A 23,946-nucleotide genomic window follows, 5' to 3' on the forward strand; every position below is an offset into this window, starting at 1 on the left:
GGGCTGGCCACCACCCCATTCTTGAGCAAACCAGAATGACCTTATAGGGCTGCTGTCTGTACCATGCCCAAGCCAGCCAGCTTCTGAACCGTCACCACCAGGGGACTCTGGACAGCGCAGGGTACAGGCGCAGGGCGGGGACTGTGGTGGGCAGGAGATTATGGTCCATGCAGCATTCCTGAGAAACTCCAGTCTGTGCACCGCTCGGTGGGAAGACGGTCCAATGATCTAATGCTTTTTGCTGGTTTCAGTCAAAGCGCGAATCCCACCTGATTTAGATGTTCCCTTCCCAGAGAGCACGTTAGGCACCATAAGCCAAGATGTTCAAAACCCGACAAGCATAAAGAAAGCCTTGCAGATGGGTGTTCCGGTGAAAAGAACATGCCCCAGGTTTCTCAGCTCTTCCTATGTGTCATCTGGAAATTGTGTGAAGGACATACTGTGGGCTGAGCTCTACTGTGTGCTAAGCATGGTGTGAGGGATGCACAGACATTCCTTTGCCCCCTATAGGTAGATGTTCCTGGGGCATCCAGGCAGGTCCTGGAGGAAGGGGGGGGGGGCGAGTATGTGAGGAAGAATGCTTTACAATGTAGCCTGGCTTTTAAAAAATCAGATATGGGAAGACACCCAGACACAGACATGACATTGTGAAGGAAGAAGTTCTGATACTCCCAGATCCCTAGAAAGAGGAGGCACGGCTCGCCTTGCAGGGCCACCTGGGGAAGCAGAAGAGGGGAGGGGAAACCTGGGTGAGAGCCTTCATGCGGTTCTCACAGGGAGGAATGGCAAGGTGGGGTGGACAGGTTTAGGACTGGCCAATTTGAACGCTTTCTATGGGCTCTGTGGCATAGGGACTGCTCCTAGTGGCCTGAGACCTGGCCCCAGCATGATTAGGGCGGTGAGCCACTGGTTGGGTTGATAAAGGAGGTGGTTGCAGGTATGGGCTCTGGATTGGCCGGTGTGATATGAAAGGTGTGCTTGCAGGAGATGATTGTCTGCCATCTCTAGGAATTAGCAAGCCCCCCCCACTCCCCCCAGGGCCAGAGCATCAAGAATACAGAAACTGAGAAAATACAGTTAATACAAAGGACCAGCCAGGATTTGGCAGAGGGGGGAGCAGGAGGAAGCTTGTTTGGGAATGACGACGCTCTGCCAGCCTGGGCCTTCATGGACTCTTCTGTCCTTCACTCCCCAAGGGTGAAGCAGTCGGAGCTGTTCGACAGGTGGAGGAGCCTGCAGATGTGCAAATGGGCGCTGAACATCTCCGAAGCCAACCAGTTCAAGTACCTACGATGCGTCTGTCCTGCCCGGGGTTCTCTTCCTGCCTCATCTGCACATCCTCCCGGTCCTGCAAGGCCCAGCCCCGGGCATCCCCTTGGAGCTGGTCCTGACAGGGCTCTGGAGTCTGTGCTGGGGGGAGGTTCTGACTCAGCATGCAGGCTTAGACAGCACCTGCTGGGTGCTGTCCTCCACATTCTCACCCTGCAGCATCCCCGCAAGGTCAGTGGTGTTGTCTCCAGTAAAGCCGAGGTTCACTGAGACTCACCGGAGGTGAAGCGATTTTCAGGAGGTCTCTAGCAGGCCTGTGCCTGAAGGCACAGTAAGCACCATCCACAGCCCCATCCCGTTCCCCTCCTCACCTCTAGCCCAGCAGCCCCTCCTCCGAGCTCTAGAGTTCTTATAGCTCAGCGGTCACCAATCTTTCAGACCACACGGATCACCGATTGGCTGGCGACTGCTGTTACAGCCTACCCTGAATGCTTGAGTGCTGCTGTAGGTGATTTTCTCGTGGCTCTCGAACAAAATTTATAGATCCTAAGCTCCCAGAGCTTAAAGTTCTCCAGCCTTTGAGAGTTGCCTACTAAAGAAGCAGAACATGAACTTGAGCCAAGTACAGGAAGAAGCGGGGAGGGTCAAGGTCTGGGCTTAAGTGCTTCCCAATCCTCCCTTACAAAGAGAGATTACAGTGGGGACTGGGCAGGCAGATAACCCCTCAGGGTGGGTGTGGCCCGAGAGCCCTGAGGGAGTGGCGGGACCAGGTCAGGGAGATGCACAAGGCTGAGTGGACAGAAGCCTCATCGATGGGATTCACAATATAAAGAAATAATAATAATAATAATAATAATAATAATAATAAGCATCAGGAAGATCATGTGGCAGGAGGAAGACAGAGAGAGGCATAAGGACCTTTGGTAGGGATCAGCCAGCAGCTTGTTGGGGAGAGACTTGGGGGTAACTGAGACCCTTCTGGGGTGGGAATGGGGGGTGATTTCAGGTGTGGGAACTGGGGATGACAACAGGTCAGGCCATATTTTAAGAGGAAAAACCTTCAAGTTTAGTCATTGTTTCCCTTTGCTCTTATCACAAGCTCATGGAACAATAAGATTCTCAATTCAGGTCTGCAGGAATCTGGTACAGTGAGGTGTGTGTGGTGGGTAGGAGGATTGTACTAGGAGACAGGCATGAGCATTCTAGAAAGGAATCCTGTAATGGAGGCCTTCCCTCACCCTACTGCTTACAAAGGGAACCACATTGGCATTCTGGTTTGTATATCAGGCACTGCTGAGTTTGGTTAGTATGAGTCAGTCTCCTCCAGTGGGCTGACAAGATCGAGTTTCCGGACCAACAAAGATAAACAGCCCAGATGCTGGTTTGTCATGCTGGTCCAGGGCCCCTGCCTGGCCAGGCCTCTGGCCTTCCCTTGGGGAAACCCACCCCTCCACAGGAAAGAATGCTCTCCACAACCAGTAGCCAGCTGAACTCCCCAGTGAAGTCCCTGCCAGAATCAAGTCCTAGAAAGTATTTGTATAACCTCCCTGGCTTTGGCAACCTGGAGTCATGGAATTACAGAGGGTCAGAAGAGCCAGCCCTGTGTTGTACAGATAAGGAAACTGAGGCCCATGGAGGGCAAGAGACTGGCCCAAAGCCCCACAGCTGATGGGAGCAGAGCAGAAACTAGAACCCAGGCTTTTTGACACCAGGTTGGCAAGCCAAGTGTCCACCCAGGACCTTGAGTGTAAACTTTCCAGAGAGCTCCTTCTCAATTTTAGTTAATGGTCATCATCTAGGCTCCAAGGAGGAGGCATTGCGTTCCTCCTGTGGCTGCCTGGGCACCGGATGTGACTGTGACTGGAGCCAGTGTCAGGGGAAGAAGGCCAGGTGGACTCAGCCCACTGCTGCTGCTTTAGGAGAAAGCATGTCCTCCTGGGCCCACAGTCCCTAATGGAGTGGGTAGCAATTTGCATCCTTTGTCAAGCCAGGGTGGGAGGGGGAGAGGGGAGGAAGGGGAGTGAGAGAAGGGCGTGCCTAGGATCTGACCCAGCATCAGGCCTCACCAGCAGGCCTGAGAGAATGCCCTGCCGGTAGGATGCCAGCCACAGGGAAGAGAAAAACCAGGCTCTGTGGCTGGCTGACTCCCAGGCCGGCCTCAGCAGCCACATTCTCCCTCTGACGGTGTTTTGAGCCTGCTTACCTCGTCTCAGTGTCCACCCTTCTGAGAGCTCATATTTAAGTGTTTTTGTGAGTTATTTTAAAAATTAAATAATGAACTCCTGGAAACTTGTTTTGGCAGCCAGATTCCATTCTGCAGGAAGTCATCCAGTATCAACTCACAGTCCCAATTGCACCCCCCCCCGCCCCCCACTTTCTAAATGATTGAAATAGTACATTTCTGTTGACTGTGTGTGTCTTGGCTTTTGGGCCCCATCATACAGGGAACATGCTTTGCCTAGAGTCTGATAAAGGGGTCAATGGCTGGAGGAAGGGCTCTGCATCCCCAGGTTTCCATGAGGACTCAGTTTCCACGTTCATTGGCCTGTTCCCAGGAAGTAGCAGAAAGCTCAGCAGATCTTAATGGGAGCTCTGAGGAATGATTTGTCCTGCAATTGGCAGGCACCTAGTTGTCAAGCACCTGTGTGACTGACATGTGAGATCCTGAGAAGTAGGGTCCCTGCCATTGGGCGCTTTCGTTCAAATGGGGGAGGGAGGTGGCAGACGAGGAAGTGGGTGGAACCCTTAGAGGCCAGTGTGGTCAATGGGGACAGAGAGAAACCTAGCTCCCACCAGAAAAGCCCAAGCATTGGGAGGATATGGAAAGGGTGGCATGTGCAGAGGTGTGCTGTGGGAAGGGGAGGAGGGAGAAATTGGGGCTCTCGGGGCTCCCTGAAGGGCCTCCATGTCCTGATGGTTCTGTTCTTCAAGAGGCTCTGCTCTGTCTTGTGTCCTCAGTCTCTCCGGTCTGTCTCCTGCCCGCAGGTCCACTCTGTCCAGATGCTGCAATGCCCCCTCCTTCCTCTTCACCACCCAGAAGAACACACCCCTGGGGACAAAGCTCAAGTACGAGGTGGACACCAGCGGCATCTTCCACATCAACCAGGAGATCTTCCGCATGTTTCCCAAGGTGCTGCTTTGGGCAGGGTGGGCTTGGCAGGGCAGTGGAGCTGACCCAGCAGGGCCCTCTGTGGCCATGCGCGGTGGTTTGGCACTGCTCGGCTATGCCCTCTGCACCCAGTCCTGGCCGTGGTTGGCTATGCTCTGAGGCTCAGTAGAATGTCCTCTGGGTTCTTTCTGGCATGATGAATGGCAACTGGCTATTATTTGGGTGACTTTTGGCAAGAATGTGGTTATAAAGTTTTGGCTGTTGCATTGCTGGTAGAGGACATCCTGAAGATAAGCATTTGTCCCCCACCCACGGGAGGCACAAGAGCAAAAAGCTGTGCATGCACAAGATATCAACCAATATAAATCACGATGCAGAAAGAGGGGTCTAAAGTGGATGACCTTAGGTGGTCGTTTTGTTTTTTAAAGACTCAGTCTGCCCATCTGTAGCATGGGGTTTCGACTGGAATGGGTTTGGCTGCTTATAACAGAAAATCTAAAACATCAGAGTCTTAAAGAAGATGCACATTTATTTTTTCATTTCACATACAAGAGATCTGGAGGTGGCTATCCATCCAGGGCCAGCACCATCGCTCCATGGTCATGGGGACCACAGAGGAGTATCCACTTGTGCAAACTGCTCAGGTCACTGAGGCTTAGGTACATGCACTCACTTCTGGCCTGGCTGCCGCCTCAGACTCTCAGAGAAGGGGACCCAAGCCTTCCTGCATTTTCAGCTGATTCTGATGATTACCACCGAGAGAGGAGGAAGGCTCCAAGGGACAATAGCACCTCCTGGAGAGTGCTGGGCTCTGGGCAGGACTTGAGCCCAGTTTACAGAAAAACTGCTTGTTCAGGTCTTTCGGGATGACATCCGGGGGGCCTGGGCTGAGTGCTAATGAAAGAGAGCCCAGGGCTTCTCTGCATTCTGTTACTCAGGCAGAGTGTCCTGTGGGAAGGGGAGGAGGGAGAAATTGGGGCTCTCGGGGCTCCCTGAAGGGCCTCCATGTCCTGATGGTTCTGTTGTGGGGACACCAAGAGGAGGTGGGGGTGCCAGACTTCCTCTCCCAGATCCCAGTGCTGGAGGATATGGGGTGTGAGCCGTCTTGGCGAGGTGGGTCTTGCAAGGCTTGGTACATGAGGTTGACAGCAAGTGAACTTGCCAGTGGGTGACACACAGATCGGTTATGACATGAGGGTCCAAGGAGGGCCATGGGCATGGGCTGCTGAGGCCCAGGAATTAGAGAAGGGATTGCCAAGGGTTCTTTGGAAAGGGCCAGAAAATAAATATTTTAGGCTCTGCCGGCCATCTGGTCTCTCTCACAGCTACTCACCTACGTCGTTCGTGTACAAAGCGCCTGGCTGTGAGTACACCAGTGAGCGTGGCCCGGCTCCAATGGCTCTTCAGTTCCTCTTACACCCTGACATTTGTTTATATACCTTTTACATGTCACAAAATATTTTCCTTTGGATTTTTCTCCAACGATTACAAAATGTAAAATCCATTTTTAGCTTGCAGGCCATGCAGAAGTAGGTGATGGGTCAGATGTGGCCCTCGGGGCTGTACTTTGCGACCCCCTGAATTAGAGCATGTGACACAGAAGTATTTCCCACACTCCCTAAAAGTGCATATCTCTTTGAGTTTGTAAAAAATAGAGCTTCTTGCCTCCTACCTCCACCCTGAAGATTCTGGTTCCATGTTTCTGGGAAGGAGCCCAGGCACTCAGGTAGTTTTTGATTTACAGAAGTTTGGGAAACAGTGAAAGACAACATAAGAAAAAGCCTCCGATGATCTCTCCAAAGATGATTGGTGTTTTCTGTTTCTCTGATAAAAATCAAACAGTGCATTTCCCTCCACTGGTCATGAGATACCCTTGTTTCCCCACCTTGGCCCCCTGGCCTGTCCCTCTAGTGAGAATGGGCCACGAGAAAAGACAGGCTCCCATAGACGCTGCGGCATCTCCTTAGCTTTTGCCACATTCCCAATAAGCCTGTTGTGTGATTTTTCCATGACGCCTCCCTGGAAGTTGGTCCCAACAGAAGCCCAAGCTGCTGACGGGGCCGCTCTCCTGCAGGCTGGCCAGCTGGTGTGTGCTGGGAGGACAGCTGCCCAGCAGCCTCCTGCTGTCCGAGATGGAGGGGACTTTCGGGCCATCCAATAACAACCTGGTCCCTTGCTGAGTCCCCTCTGGGCTGGGGCCCTGCAGTGGAAGGCTTTTCATTGACACCAGTGGTTCTCCACAGGGGGATGGTTTGGGACATTTGGCAATGCCTGGAGACATTTTGGTTGTTGTGACTTGGGAGCACTCTTGGCATTAGTGGGGTGAAGCCAGGGAAGCTGCAGTGTACAGGTCAACCCCAACAACAAGGCAATGTCAGTGCCAAGGCGAGAAACCCAGAGTTACATCCTATTGAGCAGCACAAAATACACAAATTACAGCATTGTAATTTATAACATATTTCATAAAATTTACAAAACCAAAACACTGAGAGCTCAAAAAACTTGCCCTCACCCATTATAGGACAAAACCAAGATTGAATTTGGGGCTTATGATGAGGGGGCCCAATCCTGGTTTGTCCAGATTTTCCCAGTTTGACCAAATGTAAGTCCTGCATCCCGGGCAAAGTCCGATAGTCCCGGCATCAGGGATGTTTGGTCACCCTGCCCTTGCCTCCAGGTCTATGTGTCTGCCCTGTGCCTGCCCAGCGGCCCCTGCCTCAGGTGGCCCACGGGGAAATGTGACAGAAGCAGGTCTCTTAAGCATCAGGCCAGTATTTGCTTTTTTCTGCCAATTTGCCTGTGGTCCCTTGGAGGGCATGCCTAGAATGCCTTTGTGGGCAGCCAGTACCCAGACCAAGGTAACCCCCAGTTGAGGTGTGACGAGGTCAATACACTCACTCCCAGTGCCCCTGTGACTGTCATCATAGCTCAGGGTAAGTCCTAGGCTCCCTGGGTGTCCCAGTCTCTAACTGTTCCCCTGATGTGGCTTTGTTTGGTCACCTCTAGCCTCTTATCCCTGCTGCTGCCAAGTCCTGGCATCTGTCCCAGCCTCTATGACCTTTCTGTCCAGGCCTGTGTCCTCCTCATGGACAGAGGGCGGCTCTGCACCTCGCCCTGAGCTGAAAGGGCTGAGGTTTAGGGCTCTGGTCCCAGGGTGGCCCTGCCCTCATTTCTGCTGCCATCATCCCCAGAACATCCGCTTTCATCATTAAAATATGTACATTAGCAGTCATTAAAAGCTGAGCTTCCAAACACGGGGAAACCGATGTGCACTGGAAACCTAATGCATCCCAGAGCTTATTGAAAACAGCCATGGAGACCTGCCTTCTGGCCCCAGCTCATTTGTAGTTGCCCTTGGAACTGAGAACAAACCTTTTGACCTCTTTTCTCACCTGCAGAGTGGAATAACCACTTTTCTCTAACGTTCCCTACAAGGCTGCCTCAAGGGACCAGGAGGAGTAGAGGTGGAGGTGGGTACAGAGGTGAGAGCACCCAATGAAGGCTGTGACCCTGTCTCCCCAGGACATGCCCTACTACCGGTCCCAGTTTAAGAAGTGCGCAGTGGTGGGCAATGGAGGCATCCTAAAGAACAGCCGCTGCGGGAGGGAGATCAACAGCGCCGACTTCGTCTTCCGGTAAAAGAACCATCCTGGCCTGCACTGCTACTTCGGCCTCCATCCCCCTCCCCCTTTAGGCCCTTCCCCTTGGTCTCTCCCCCCCATGCTGCCCTTTACTTGGTTAATCCCCCACTCCCCACTCCTACAGACCCTCATGCTCCAGGTTGGCCCCTCCATGTCCAGGCCACAGAGATTCCACCCAGCTGGCCGCCTCTGCATCCTTCTCTCATGTGATCATCCCCCCTGCCACCTGCCCTTGCCCACTCCCCGTTCCATCGGGAATGACTGACCACAGGCCGTTGGGCTGCCTCGTCTCTTCCACAGGTGCAACCTACCCCCCATCTCAGAGAAGTACACCATGGATGTGGGGGTGAAAACGGACGTGGTCACCGTGAACCCCAGCATCATCACAGAGAGGTCAGTGGCCCTCTGTCTAGACCTGTGGGGTCCAGTATGGTAGCCACTGGCCACATATGGCAACTGGCACTGAAATGTGGCCAGACTAAAGTGAGATGTGCTATCTGTAAGTGGAACTACCCCCCCATTTCCAAGATGTAACATGAAAAAGAGGATGGGCCCTATCTCATGAAATTTTTATATAGATTATAATGTTGAAATGATAGCATTTTGAGTATATCAGGTTAAATAAAATATAAAAATTAATTGCACCCATTTTCCTCCTTGTTTAAATGTGCTTTCTAGAACATTTATCATTATATGTGGCCTGCATTATATTTCTAGACAATCTAGTGCTGTCTAGACTGTCCTCACCTTGCGCTGGGTCAGAGCTCCCAGGGTGTGAGGGGAGGGCGGCTCCCTATGCAGTGTGTTCAGGCTGCATGGGAGAAGCCCCCCTCCAAAGATCCCCCCCCTCCCTCCTGGGATCTGTCTGTCTGGGAGGCCTCGGGGGAAGGGGTTCATGTGTTAAAACTCCAACCTCTGTGACACCATCCAGGTCAGGTGAAGGGTAAGAGGAGGGGGAGTTGTTAAATTGGGTCAGAGGCCCGGGAACAGGGACAGTCAGCAGAGTGAAGGAGCATTTGACACCTGTGAGGTGAGCCAACCTGAGGGCTGTTTAATGTAAAAGAAAGACAAGTGCAGGGGCTGCTGGTGGGGAGAGGGGCAGGCGGAGAGATCAGGCAGCTGGTTTGAGATCCATTAGGATCTTAGGGAAGCCGGGACAGGTGAATGTCCCCAGGGCTCCAAGGAAAGCCTCCACTCCCTCACCATCCCACTGAGCCCACCCCGGCCAGCCTCGGCCACATGAGGTCAGCATTGCCCCCCTCTGGCAGTCACACACTAGATATCTGCCCTTTGGGTCCGGGCTGTCCTCTCCTGCACCCGCTTCCAAACATATACCTGTCCCAGGGACGCCCAGACAGTCCTCGCTGAGGTGACTGAGATGAAAGGAGGCAGGGACGGCCCGAGAGCCCCTCTATCCCTCCTTTGAAAAGGGTACAGGGCTGGGGGAGCCAGGGCGCGGGGGCTGGGGGCTGGGGGCTGGGGGCGCGGGTGGCCGACCCTCTCGCTTGCGCCCCGCCCAGGTTCCACAAGCTGGAGAAGTGGCGGCGGCCCTTCTACCGCGTGCTGCAGGGCTACGAGAACGCGTCCGTGCTGCTGCCCGCCTTCTACAACACGCGCAACACCGACGTGTCCATCCGCGTCAAGTACGTGCTGGACGACTTCCAGGCGCCGCAGGCCGTCTACTACTTCCACCCGCAGTACCTGGTCAACGTGTCACGCTACTGGCTGGGCCTGGGCGTGCGCGCCAAGCGCATCAGCACCGGCCTCATCCTGGCCACTGCCGCGCTGGAGCTCTGCGAGGAGGTGCACCTGTTCGGCTTCTGGGCCTTCCCCATGAACCCCGCAGGCCTCTACATCACGCACCACTACTATGACAACGTCAAGCCCCGGCCCGGCTTTCACGCCATGCCCTCCGAGATTTTCAATTTCCTGCACCTGCACAGCCGCGGCATCCTCCGCGTGCACACGGGCACCTGCAGCTGCTGCTGAGGGCTCTGGCTGCCTGCCCTGCCCGCCGCCCCGCCCGCTCGGCCCCCAGACCCTTGCTCCTCCTTTCCCTCCTGCGCTGGTCAGGGCAGGGTGAAGGTCTGGCTAGGCTGTCTGTCACTCCCTGGTAGTTCAGCTTCATGCTTGGGACCCACCTGTGGGCCCGGAGAAGGGGTCGGGTGCGGGGCAGAGCCAGCTCTGTGCTGGGCATCCTGGGTCTCTGTGTGGGCCCCGTGTCTCTGCTGGGCCCATGGTGGCCTGCTGCTGGGGGACTGCCCGTGAATAAAGCACATTTCCACTCAATGTTAGCACCCAAGAAAGCGAGCACACTGTATTGGCTTTGTCACAGCTAAAGGAAGGCCCCACAGAGAATGGAGGAGAGAGACGGCAGATTTAATTCAGACTTTTGTGCTCCCGAGTTTTATTCCAAAGCCTCAGTCCTGATTTGCTGTCTAGAATCTCAGAGCTTAGCGGCCAGCTCAGCCGCCAGACCTTCCCGTGAAGACAGAATGTCCCAGAGAAGTCCAGAGACTTACCAGCCAAGGTTACACCTACTGACTGAGCCCATTAAGTGACTTGGGGAGAGCTAATGTGAGGCCTGTGTAAAGATCTCCGCAGAGACCCCAGCAGCTGAGGAAAGCCACACCGTTTCATACATATCTTCACACACACAGTCTTGGTGCCTCCGGGTTCAATCCTGCATCTGATCTTTTGATGAGAAGAACAAAAACCAGACCAGCCATTTGCACTAAGGTTTTCAAGCCAATGTTGCCGACTCATAAGCACTCAGTGATTTGCTTCCTCTTCTGGCTCCTTATTTCCAGCTCCGTTTTAACCAGGAGTTAAATAAGACCCGTTCCTCTTTATGTTCCTGAATACTGGATGCCGCTATGTCGTGTTCCTAAAAAGGAACTATAAGGCTCGGGGATGAACTGAATAAACGGTGAGCTTGGCTTCCGGAAGCCAGTCATGACCCCGGACACCAGCATCACTGAGAGACCTACTGCAGAGGCGGGACCACCCACGTGGTCAGCCAGGCAGCCTTCACACACATGTGCCTGTAGGGCCTGCACTGTGGGAAGTTAGCTGTGTCTAGCTGAAAGGGATCAACATGTCATTTCACAGCTGAAATTCATTCCTTTTGCTTCCGGCGTGATGATTCCAACATTAATGCAGCTGTGCCGGATGGACACCATTGATAAATTGCCTTAGAACTTAGCTTTGTAGAATCTTAGAATGTTAGTCCTGGGGAGGACTTCAGCCCCCTCCCTCCCTTTCTCCTTTTTCCCTCCTTTCTTCTCTCCTGTCTCTCCACTCCCTTTCCCCCTCCTTCCCTCTCTCCTTTTCTTCCCTCTCTTCTGTAAACATGCCTATAGTTTTTTTTTTTTTCCTGTTTTGATCTGGGCATGATGGTGAATATGGACACATCATTTTATTGCACTTCACACATGTGTCTTTATAAAAATATATTTTTTAATTGATGTCAGAGAGGAAGGGAGAGGGAGAGAGATAGAAGCATCAATGATGAGAGAGAATCATTGACCGGCTGCCCTCTGCACACCCCCTACTGGGGATCAAGCCTGCAACCCGGGCATGTGCTCTTGACCAGAATCGAAACCGGGACCCTTCAGTCTGCAGACTGATGCTCTACCAACGGAGCCAAATCAGCCAGGGAAAGATGTTTTTTTGTTTTGTTTGTTTGTTTTTTACAAATTGAAGGCAAGGCCCTCCACCAGCAAAAAGATTATGACTTAACATTTATTGCTGTTGTATCTCTCAGCAGTATTCAGTGTCTGAGGCCTACCTTTAAGGGTGGTATCTCTGACTCTGGGGCTGGAGGGCAGACCATAAGCAAATCCCAGTCCCACCTGCTGGGTGCCCTGAGGAGGAGGGGAAGGAGCTGGGGGAGCACAGCTGGGAGTAGGGATCACTTCATTTACAGCAGAGCAACAGGCCCAGCCAGCGAGAGAGAGGAGAGCGCAGGTGCCGTCCGGGCCTCCAGGCTCAGTCCAGGGCTCTCGTAGCCCTGGCTGTGCTTCGTGTTGCAAAGTCATTACAGAGAGCGTGTTCCAGGCACACACTGCTCTAGATGCTGACCTACCCCTTCGTTCTGTGTTCTGAAAAAGCTTCAGGCTGTTCTGAGGCTCGGTCTGCTTTCTGGCACAGCAGGGACATAGGAGGGAAGGCAGGCCCGTCCTCGGTAAACGGGGAAAACTGCACAAGGACAGCGCATGCTATGCTTTCTTAGGTTCTGCCCGTGTCTCCCAAGGAAGGAGCTTCTGGGAAAGATTCTGGTTTCCTGAGGTTTCCAGCCACGTGACTGTGGTTAATTGAGCCCTTTTTGGAAACCATGGCATGCTGGAACTGGAAGCCTCCTAATGATCATAATGTCCAACTTCACGAAACAGGTCCAGCATGGAGAGGTGACCTGGGTAAAGTCAGGCCTGAGGCTCTATCGATGCCTGCTGTGGACAGACCCTCCACCTGAAGCATGTTCCAGTGTTGGGGAGCTGAAGCCTGGGGGAGCCACACACCAGGGTTCTCACACTGAGGGTGTGGGGAGCTGGTCTTGGCCCAGCCAAAGCCCTTGTAGGAGCCAGGGATGGAGCATGGGGAGTCACCCCATGTAGGAGCTGGGTTTCATGGCTCATGGCCCTATTCCTGCCCATAGGTCTCAAGGCAAGTCTCGTTCTCTCCCTTATGGTCTCAGTGTCCTCATAAACAACTAGAGGCTTTGATCCTCTAGGGTCTATATAATCTCTAAATTTTTTTTGCAACATTCATGATGTATGGGGTCTAAGCCATAAATATTTATGATTGTACTATCTAAGATTCACTGAAGACTTCATTTGCATTATTTCCTATAGTCATCGCTGGACCCTTTCAGGTTAGAAGATTCCCATTAGAAAGATGAGGAGGCTGAGGCTCAGAACAACTCAGTGACTAGCCCATGGTCAGGTAACCAATGGAGGAAATTGCACCCAGGTCTGTAGAACCCCGAAGTCTGTGCTCCAAATCTCTGTCTTAACCACTTCCCATCCAGAGGGATCCTGATGGAAATGTCACTGCATGTACTGGACCCTGCTCTAGGGACACATGCTGTCATGAGTCTGGAAGACAGTATATGCTTATAGGGGCCCCTCTCCCCACACCCTCCCTCTGGCACTGGAGGGGATCTGAGGCCATCTCCACATTTTGCAGGTGAGCAGAGATGGTCAGGAAGGGTACACATTATATGACACCATGGTGAATGACTTGCCCAAGGCCACATGGCCAGGTAGTGCCTCAACTGGGATTCACCCCATTTCCTGACTTCCAGGTCATGCTTTTTTTCCTGCAGCCAATATTTGTAAGAAAACGTTTTTCAAAGGCTCAGAGAGATCTGGGCATAGATTTGGAACTCTTAACATGTTCCTCTCAGCCCTGTCCCTCTCCCACCCTGCGGTGTAGACTACCAGTTAAATTCTTATTTAGGGCAAATTGATGCTCCACAGACAAAACATAATCACATCTTCCTTTGTGCTAAATCCACTGCCCCAGGGTTGAAAGGCAGCAAAAACAAGTACATGACTTGGTGCCTAGCCAAGCCAACAGGAAGGTGGCTCAGGGTCAAATGCAGCCTCTGAGACCCGTCAGCAATGCTGTCACGGCAACTCTGCCCGCTTGTCGCCTGGGGCCGCAGAGAGCCTGTCGCCCTTGACTTTGCTGAGCATGGGGAGGAGGCAGGGACAGTGCTTTCTGACAATGGAGGGCAAGCACAGAACTGGCTTCAGCCAGGCATTCAACCAGTATTTATTGAGCACTCACTTTGTGCCAGGCATGGTGCCAGGTGCTGGGGAACTGTGGTAGTGATGAGCACAACATAACCCCTGCCCTCCTGGAGGTGGCAGTCTGATGGATGTGTCCAGACACTGAACCAAGAGTCCTACATGCACACACAAGAGCTGTGCTAAGTGCTGCATATCCTGGCTTGTAGACAGTTATCAAGAGAGAAGGGCATGCCCAAGTCCATCCTGAATTCTAAAGGTTGGCAGGAGAAAGTTGGTAATTGCTGAAGCAGTGACTACTTCTGAGGCCTCATTGTCAATATCCATGTGACATGTGAGAGGTGTGGCCTCTGGTCTTTGCTTTCTCACAAACCACCCCTCCCCTCCAACTTGCCTCCTGTTTCGCTAAATGTTCCCACTCAGACCCTTTGGTGATCCATCTTCTGTGATGCCACTTCATCTTTAGGGGAACATTCCTTTCTTCTCTTTGGGGGAACATTCCTTCAGAAATCGCATCTGTTCACAGCCTCACGTCTCTTCTGTCCTTGCATCTTAACCCCCTTCCCTGCAGGCTGGTCATCTTTCTGAGCACCAGAAACATGCTCACAGTGGCCTCCTGAATGTCTGTACCTGTATGGCACTTAAACCTCAATATGTCCTCAACTGATGCAGTTAAAAGGACAAATGGAAACCCATATCGCCTCCTACCATTGACTAGCTGGGTGACTTTGCAGGAGCTGCTGAAGCCCTTGGAAGCTCAGATGAACGAGGCCAGGTCACTAGCTTCCACCGTGGCAAGGGTCAAGTGAAATAGCGTTGCACGATGCCTAGCATGGTTCCGGCACAAACTAGTGAGCACAGACCAGTGAGCACAGATTCCCCAGTCATTCCCCAGTGAATGGCTCTTCCTCACTGATGGCCACTCTACCTCAAACCTGGGTCACCCTTTGCTCTTCATTCTCCCTTACCTCCTATGTCTATTCTCCAAATCAAGTCAATTCTGACTCATAAATAATCCTTAAATTTATTCCCTACTTGCATTCCTTCTGCCCTAAATGCAGGCCCATCTCGCCGATCTTCTGCTTCCAGGGAATTACCTTCTGGAAATACCTTTGGTGGAGTCCATTGCCTTCCTGGACCATATAGTACAGATTCCTTACCCAGACATGCAGGGTGTGTTCCCAGGTGGCTCACTCCCTTCCCAGAGACCCTCTTGCCACTGCTCCCCACCCCCCTACTACTCCTCAGGCGCTGTGCTTTGTATAACTGTTGGAAATGCCTGGATTGGCCCACACCCCACCTCCCTCTGTCCTCTCCTTTACTCTGTCACTTTTGCAGATGATGTTAGGTTCTGGTCCCTGAGTCCTTCCCTCGGTGCTTCTGCCCCAGTCATCACTGACTTTGGGTAGGACACCCTCATAGCACATGGCACGGGCATCCTGTGTCCTTGGCCCAGGGTCTGTCCTTCCCCAGGGGCAGCCTCCCAATCTGGCTCATCTTGCTGCCTCTGCACGGGCACAGAGCCGGGTGTTTACCACAGCAATGGGGCGTCTGGTTACCTAGTGCCCTCCAGGGGTCAGGAGAGCCAGTTAATAAGCTGAGTAACTGTTGGTTGTGTTTTGCCTAGTATCATCTATGTGGGAAGCACTGAGCTGCGTAGACACCCTCGTCTGTCTTCAGAGCCGGGTCCCAGGGGGCCGGGACATTTGTGATGTGGTGGCTTGTGGGCTTATCACCCAGCCTCTGCTCCCTTCTTTGTTTCCATTATAATCCTGCTCATCTGCCTCTTGCCTGCTAACCAACCCTCTTTCTCTAGTTTAAATTAAAAATGGGAAAGGCATTTCCCCCCCTCTTTTTTCCTTTTTCTTCCCTCCTCAAAACCGTATGGAGTTGTCAGGATCTTGTATCACTGTGCTGAGGTGACGGCTGGTAATGAGGGATTTATCAAGAGTGTCGCCAAAACCAGTGGACTGAGAAACAGCTGAGCTGAGCTTTGCAAATGTCTGCTGCAGAGGCTCTGTCCTTGGTGGAAGGGGATGGTGCTACTCCGAGCTCAGCACTCACCTGCCTCTCCCTGCCACCAGGACACCCTCCTCAAGGAGGCTGCTTGTAGCTCAGGGTCAGGCGAGGCCAAGCGAGGGCTGTGCCGGTGGCTGGTGGCTGGGGCGTGCCTTCTGTTGTTCTGTGGAGGTGGATCACATCCTGTAAAGTGTCCTGAGAAAGCAGTGTGTACTTCAAAGGGTGGCCTGAGGTCGCTTGTATGGAAACCCTGTACTCAGAGCCTGGGAGGGTGGGGGTGAGGGTGGGGAATCAGCTTGTGTGACATCCCAGGTGGCCCCGGCACCATGACTGCTAGAGAACCAGCTCTGCACCTCCTGAGGTTCCATGGCTGCTGAAAGGTGAGGGCTGGTGTGTGGCTTGACATTCAGACTGGAGTTGTAAGTGAGGAAAAGAGAGCAAACAAAATCTGGCACACAGCCCAACCTCTGCATTTTCTAGAAATATAAACAATATAGAGCCCGCTATTAAATTAGCAACAAAAAGTAACTGCTCAGGGATCTGTAACATTTAGGAAATCTGTTTTGGCCTTGACACTATCAGATTTGTGTGGTGTGGTATGGTGTGTGTGTGTGTGTGTGTGTGTGTGTGTGTTTCTTGTTTTTAATTGTGGTAAAACACACATCACAAAAATTTATCATTTTAAAAATTAATCATTTTTAAGTGTGCAGTCAGTAGTGTTCAGTATATTCAGTGTTGTGCATCCCATATCCAGAGTGCTTTTCATCTTGCAAATCCCAAAATGGACACCTCTTAAAAGTCAAGTCCCCTTCCCCTCTCCCCCAGCCCCAGTAACCACCATCCGCCTTCTGTCTCTGTGCTTTGACCCCTGTAGGTTTCTCATGTAAGTGGAATCACACAGCATCCATTTTTTTTTGTGGCTGGCTTGCGTCCTGCAGAATCACGGGCTGTTCTCAAATGACAGGGCCTGTTCTCAGTGCTCCTGTCATAGCATTATGCGTTTGTTTTTGCCTAGAACAGTTGTCCTGGGTCCTCGGTGGGTCCCTGGCTTCTGGCGCTTGGGCACTTTTGCTGAAGGTCAGAGCAGACCTGCTCTCGCTTTGCCAGCTGGTCTCAGCTGTCCTGGCAGCCAGCATCCTGAGGCAGCCCTGCTCATCTTTTCTAAGTCCTTAGATATTTCCCCTGCGTAGGAAATATCTTTTCATTAAAAAAAAAAAAAAAAGGAAGAAAGAAAGAAAAGAGAGAGAAAGATATACTACCACGACATAGCTCTTGGCATGAAAGCCAGAAATTAGTGATGGGTATGCTTTCTGCTTGGGGGAGGGTTCCTTTGGCAACCAAGTAACTTATTTCCTTCAACTAAATGACTTGCTCAGCTTTGGGGTAAATGTTTCATTTGCTCTAGAACTGTGGTTCTCAACCTTGTGTGCATATTAGAATCAACGGGGGCGCTGGTCCACTGGGGTCAAATCCCGCCCCCCGCCATGGAAAACAAAGGTGGAAGGTGGTGATGAGGAAACGTGGGTCCCAAAGAAACGGGCTGGGTTCACACCCCTTGGCATCATGCTCTTCCTGCCTTTCCCACCTTCCTTTGGAAAAGGCTCAGAGGTGAAACCAGCTGGTTGGTACCTGGTTTCTGCCTCCATCTCTCCTCCCTCCCACGGGAGGCGAGTCTCCCCTGCCTGGGAGGATACCCAGCAGTGCGGTCCCAGTGTGAACTCTATCCCTGGGACAGCCCGGGCCGCACAGTTGTAAGAGGAGGAAATGGTTTCTATTATATTGAAACAAAGTCCAAGCACACCTCGCTTCCAGGGACCACGGATCCTGCAGGTTCGCTCAGCCCGCAGGGAGCCGGGGACTCTGAAGGAAAATTAACCAGGAGTCCCTGAATCCACACTGTAAAGCTCTGCATCAAAGACCAGATGTTTTGCTGACAGAAAATCCCTTGGTGTCCACTTTAATCTTCGCTTCAGTTCCAGTGACCTTGGTTCTTGTGGCTCATGATCAAGCAAACGAAGACAGTGGCAAGAGGTGCTACATATGGCAGAGGTGGCACCTAGTAGCTGGACAGCAACGGCATAGAAACGACCAAAACTCTGTATCTCAGAAACTACCAAGCGATCTGAGGCCACTTAGTGGAGGGGCAAATATTGTAGTTCAGGGAGGGGCAAATATCTTAGATAATTAAACCCTAATATGCTAAGTGTCTGGCCGGCCATTCAACCAATCAAAGCATAATATGCAATTGATATGCTAAGGCCACTCAACCGCTCGCTAAGATGTGCACTGACCACCAGGGGGAAGATGCTTTGATGGGTAGGTTAACTTGCTGCTGGGGTCCGGCTCACAGCGACTGAGCCAGACAGTCTGGACAAGCCCTGGGGCCATCCCATGGCCCTTCTCTGGCTACCAACCTCCCACATCCCTCCGTAGGCCCCAATCACACACTGGTGGGATCCCTCGGCCTGGTCTGCACCATCTTGCAAACCAGGACCCTTCAGGGAATGTCAGGGTTTCAGCCAGATTTTGCAGGCCAGGCTGAGGGACCCCACTGGCACATAAATTTGTGCACTGGGCCTCTAGTGTCATAATAACTCCAAGGGCAGCAAAGCATTTCAGATCTGTTCACCCTGTGATGTCCACGTCAAGCTAAGACATGAAGACCCTCCAACACGGTTCAGCACACTGTGGCTAAGAAGGGAAAGGAGCCTCTTGTACTCTTTATAATTATTTCCATCCCCAAACACTTAAAACACATTCATAGCAATCTTGGTGCTTAAGAGCTTAGCCCTCTGTCATCTTGAAGTTCCGGTAGGTGAAGCAGGCCGTTATCCACGGTGCAAACTCTTTGGGACCTACATGTTCCCTCTGACATTGCCATGCTCTCTGCTACCCAACCCCCCAAGACAGAGAAATAGGAGCGGGGAGACATGCTTCTGCACATTCCCTCCAGGGGAGCCTGCAATGTGGTTCCCGGTCCACGGTCTGTGGCTGTGGCCAGGGCAGTCTCTTTCTGCTTCTGCTTCCACCTGTGTCCTTGTTGTATGTGGGAGGGGCTCAGGACCTCCACTGGGGCCAGAGCTGGCTCCGCAGTGACTTAGGCCTGGGTCGATCTATCCATTGAGGCAAACTGACTAAGACCTTCTACTTTTTAAACACCTTCGCTATCCCTTTTCTCATGGGGCCTCCCTGAATTCCTGAGAAGAAGGTGACAGGCCCAGAACCATGACAGGGGTGTGCCCAGGTCACACGGGTCTGGCGATGGAGTGCAGGTATTGTTCCCAAGCTCCCAAGGGGCAGGAGGAGGTGGCCTTGTCCTGCTATAACTCCCATGGCCCTTCTGCTTTCTTCCCCGTGGTGTTGTTAGGCTGATCTGGAGTCTGGTCCAGGCCTCAGGCCCTGCCCAGCGTCTGTGTGGAGGGGCCTGTCCACGGTCTGTGGCTGTGTCCAGGGCAGCCTCTTTCTGCCTCTGCTTCCACCCATGTCCTTGTTGTATGTGGGAGGGAGTCAGGACCTCTTCTGGGGCCAGAACTGGCTCTGCAGTGACTCAGTATTCATTTCTCTCTAGTTCCCAAAGCCTGGGCACCGAGGGCACCTAGAGCCAGCAGCATGGGGTGGCCCTTCCTGGGGGTGAGGGAGTGGGAAGGGAGACAGATACTGGAGAGTCCCTGAAGGCCACAGGCCTGAGCAATGGGGGGCTGTGAAGCGAGTTGGCATTATGATGTGGCCACTGGGAGGAGGCTGGTGGGTCCCAAGCCACAGCTCCTGCCTGCCCCTCAAGGAGCTAGCAGGACCCTTGGCCCCCACTCTAACTAGCTTCTAAGCAAGCTCCTCCACTCAAGGTTGCTTTGGGAGACAGCTGTTCCTCCCCGGGACTCCCACCCTCTGCACACACATTGTAGGGGTGCAGCTAGGCTTGGTGGCTTACAGATTCCTTTTCTGAACCTGTCTACACCCCCATTCAGAAAGCCATCCTCTTCTTTAAGCCATATTGCTTGTCCTATGAAACAGATGTACAGGTGTTTGTTTGTTTTTAAACGAACATTTAACTCAATGAGCATCCAGTGGGTTGTTCAATGGCACAGAGGAGTCGATCTCCTGCCACCTCATTCCCCAAATGAAGCCGGGACAGATGGTGAGGTCAGCAGAGAAATGGGGTGGGGTTATGGGTGGGGGGCTTTTGCTGCAGCCATGTGCCCACTGCCCTCACGTGACTTCAGCCAGACCTGATGTTAGTTCCCTGCCTTGGGGCTCAGGTGAAGGCAGCCAGGGGAGTTTGTCCCTGAGAGGTGTGGCACCAACTCATCCCTGAGTGGCCTCCTGTGTCTAAAGAGCAAGTGGCCACATGGCCGTGACCTTCATGTGCTCCTCAGCCTCATCTGTCCCGCACCACACTGCGCTGTGTCCCAGGCAGCCTTTCCCACCAGAGATGAGAAAGACAGATGTCGGGTTCGCCGGGATGTGAAGACACTCGACCTGCGCGTGGAGCAGCAACGATGCTTTAAAATCCCTCGGCCCTGTGGACTTGCTTCTCCCCCGCCCTGGCAGCAGTTTTTATGCAAATGCTGTCCTGGGGACAGGGGCTCCTACCAACTCTTGCAGCATAACCCCAGCTTGTGTGTGGTTGTCCTTGAGAGATTCTAAGTGACGTCTGTGACTTATGCCTCAGAACATAACCAGGGTCCTTTGTATCTGTCACTGTGTTTGAAAAGCCCTCAATTTCCACCCAATAAAACCAGGCAAATGATTCATCTTAAAAGGGTTCTGGCTGTTGCCGTGTGTGTGTGTGCGTGCGTGTGTGTGTGTGTGTGTGTGTGTGTGTACATGTTGGGGGACTGGGCTGGACAGGAGGCCTGACACAGACAGCACAGTCAGTGTGGGAGGTGGCCTGGTCTTGGGAAGCATGCACAGCCACTCTGGGCAGGGGTGGCAATGGAAGCAGAGATACAGGTGAGCTCACGGAAGGGCTCAGGGGCCAGATCCAGACCAAACTGGGGGGCCGGGGGGAAGAAGCGCTGAATTGTCAGTACATGGGAGCAGGAGGCCATGACCGAGGACCACAGCCTGCCATGGGAGGAGGAAGGGCCCCTGGTCCCTCAGAGCTGGAGGCTGCAGAGCAGGTGGGGCTTGGAACGTGCTCCTTCCTGGAAATAGGCCCTCACCCCCACCCACCCTATCTATGCAGCCCTGCCTCTCTTAGGTCCCAAATCACATCAAATGCATCTGAGCACTGATTATCCACTTTTTTTTTTTTTTAAGTTCTTTCAATGCCAACCTCCTATTTAAAATAGGACTATATTTTTGAATTTGAATTCATGCACAAAATTCCCGTAGCTGGGGCCTGCCTGGCCTAGGAGATGTAGATGAGATGGCTTAGCTTCCTTATATCTACAGTTTGGGGAAATCCAAAGCCTTCCCTGTGATTTCTGCAAATTCCCAGGGACGTTTTCATGATCCCCTGCCTCAGCACGGCCGTTGGATATGAATAATTTTGGAATGTGGGCCAGAGTGTGTGAGAGGAGATGGGAAAGACATAGAAACCACTTCCAAACGGGCAGCCCCAAAGGGAACACGGTTCACACGTCCTTGGACTGCCCATCCACTGGCCAACCTCCCAACTCAGACATTCCGTGTGGCCCCCGCCTCAGCCCGTCTCTGCCTCCGCCTCTTCCTCTCCCTTCATCGCCTCTCAGTTCTCAGCTCTCCAGTACTGTTTCAGCGGAGATCACAGGTCGGGTCTGCACTTTCTCTTGAGAGCAGCTTTGGCATTCTCCGTGCACTTGGTCTCCTCTGAGCCTGGAGCTCAGCTCACTTTCTGCCTCCAGGAATTTCAGTGCCAGATACAAGGCCTTTAAACAGTTTATCCTTATTACAGTTTATAAAATGCCAAACACTTGATCAAGCAATTGTGAAACCTAAGGATACTGTTCGAGGGTCAGCCCTGGGACCTGGGCTCTGTATTCTAGTCTGTCACAGTAAGAAAAAGGGCTGAGGGTCATGGAATAGGACTTCAATACCTATTTTTGAATGAATGAATCAATGAGCAGAGGGACAGGAGTTTAATGTAGTCCATTTATTTACTTAATAAACACTTAGTTGCACACCACTTGCCACTTCATTCAACTATTTATTTTTAAATTTAAATATAGTTGTTGTACAATATTATATTAGTTATACAGCATTTGTTTCAGGTGCACAATATAGTATTTGACACTTTTAGACTCTACAGTCTGATCACCTCACTAAGTTTAGTAATCTTTCGCCACCCTGTCAACTTATCACAATATTATAGAGTATATTCCCTTTCTCCTTTCCCTTTTCCCCTCATCCTTCTACTCCCTCTCTTCTGGCATCCCTTTGGTCTATGTTTCTATGAATCTGTTTTTTTGTTTGTTTTGTTTTTAGATTCCTCATTTAAGTGAAACCATGTGGCATTTGGCTTTCTCTGTCTGACTTATTCCACTTAGCATAATATCCTCTAGGTCTATCCATGTTGTCACAAATGGCAATATTTCTTTTTTGTTCATCACTGTGATAATTCCATTGCTACAGATCCTCTTATCTATAAGTATTTCTTTAGCCCCTACTTTGGGCCAGGCTACTTTTGGGGAATACACATGCCATCTCTGCATTCACGGGACATAGAATCTGGCCAGAGGAACAGAGGTAATAGAAGAATATCACAGCTCCATGTTTATAGACTGAAAGGAGCATGCAAGGGTAGCTGACCTGAGGTTGAAGAGCATTCCCCTGGGGAAGTGGCAATGGAGGTGACAGCTGAAGGGTGAGGAAGGGGTCAAGCTGTGGGGAAGCAAGTTCAATGTAAAGAACCAACCTTAAGGTAGAGGGGTGAAGGGGTACTCCTTGCTGCCTCTCCAACCCCAGGCTTAGTGGGAGAGTCTTCCATGGAACCACCCAAAGAACATGTAGTTGAGACACTGAGCACTGGTGCCCCATTCTTGCCTGGGGAAGTTCAAGGGGCCTGAGTAGAAGAGTTGGCTGAGTTGGGAAAGTTCCCATAGAGTCCTGCTGGTAGGGATGTGTCAGCCAGAGGTCATTTAAAAAGAGATTTTCACATTGGCTGGCGTGGCTCGGTTGGTTGGGGCATCATTCTATACACCAAAAGGACTCAGGTTCCATTCCCAGTGAGGGCATATACCCAGGTTTCAGATTTGATCTCTGATCAATGTTTCTCATATCTCTCTCTCTCTCTCTCTCTCTCTCTCTCTCTCTCTCTCTCTCTCTCTCTCCCCCCTCCTTTCTTTCTCTAAAAAAACAAAACAAGACAACAATAACAACAACAACAACAAAAACATATCCTTGGGTGAGGATTAAAAATAGTAACAACAAAAATAAGAAGGGATTTTTCTTTGGTGAGAGTGGCCTGCCAGAGCGAGGGCCCCTTGGTGGTGGGAGTCTGTAGGGTGCACTGCTGGGCAGAAGCTGAGGTGGGATTGGGGACTGTCTACCCAAAGGAGGGCCATGGCCTTGCCAGGGCACAGGGTCAGAGGGAAGCCTGGGAGCAAACCTGCAGATGTGTCCATGAAGACTGGCATTACCCATCCATGAGGCCCAACCCTACAGTGTGGCTGGGTCAGACCAGCTTCTAAGAGAGGGAGGAGGTGAGCAAGACAGAAGGTGACAACTCAGCCTGGCTGGAGAGAGGACAAAAAGCCGGAGTTCACACACACTGGATGTGGGCCGCCTCGTGGACTCCGTAGTTCTAGCTGCTGACATGAGACAGTGTTTGTCACTTAGAGGGACCTTATAGAGATCGGCAAAGTCAGGGGTCCGTGGGAGATTTTACCAGTGGAAGGCTCAACCGTACCCAGTAAGTGTCACAGTCACAGCTTTGCTTGCTCAATGTGCCAGGTACAGAAGGGACTACAAAACAGCAAGCTGTGTGCCTGGAGCCAGGTCAGAGCAAACGGGAGGTGGGTTTTATAGAATGACCAGTGCCCAGGTCTTGGATTGCACATTGGAGTTTGCCAGTCAGAGGAGGGGATATGGACCCGAATATGAAGTTCAGCAGGAAACAAAAGTGTTTGGGGAGTGTGCTCAGGAGGGGTGGGATTGGGATGCTGGGGACTGGGACCCCACTGGAGAAGTAGACAGACCCAGATTTTGGGGGGACTTGTAATTTGCTTTTAGGAGA

The 23,946-nt window shown here is 52.1% G+C and overlaps 1 protein-coding gene across 5 annotated transcripts in view; it reads left to right on the forward strand.

Moving 5' to 3' along the window:
* The window catches only part of ST8SIA5 (ST8 alpha-N-acetyl-neuraminide alpha-2,8-sialyltransferase 5), a 56,237-nt gene extending 35,687 nt beyond the window's left edge, over positions 1–20,550 (forward strand). For 3 of the 5 annotated variants that reach the window (XM_084888204.1, XM_084888208.1, XM_084888206.1), the window contains 5 exons: positions 1,197–1,283; positions 4,255–4,399; positions 7,901–8,013; positions 8,320–8,412; positions 9,540–20,550. In XM_084888204.1, coding sequence (XP_084744330.1) covers positions 1,197–1,283; positions 4,255–4,399; positions 7,901–8,013; positions 8,320–8,412; positions 9,540–10,008 — 907 coding nt within the window. In that variant the 3' untranslated portion in view covers positions 10,009–20,550. The remainder of the gene's footprint in view (positions 1–1,196; positions 1,284–4,254; positions 4,400–7,900; positions 8,014–8,319; positions 8,413–9,539) is intronic. The other 2 variants (XM_084888205.1, XM_084888207.1) reach the window with 1 other exon arrangement.
* The last annotated feature ends 3,396 nt before the right edge of the window (positions 20,551–23,946 follow it).

The sequence above is a fragment of the Pipistrellus hanaki genome (assembly GCF_964339955.1).
Source record: "Pipistrellus hanaki genome assembly, chromosome: 6".
Classification (NCBI taxonomy): Eukaryota; Metazoa; Chordata; class Mammalia; order Chiroptera; family Vespertilionidae; genus Pipistrellus; species Pipistrellus hanaki.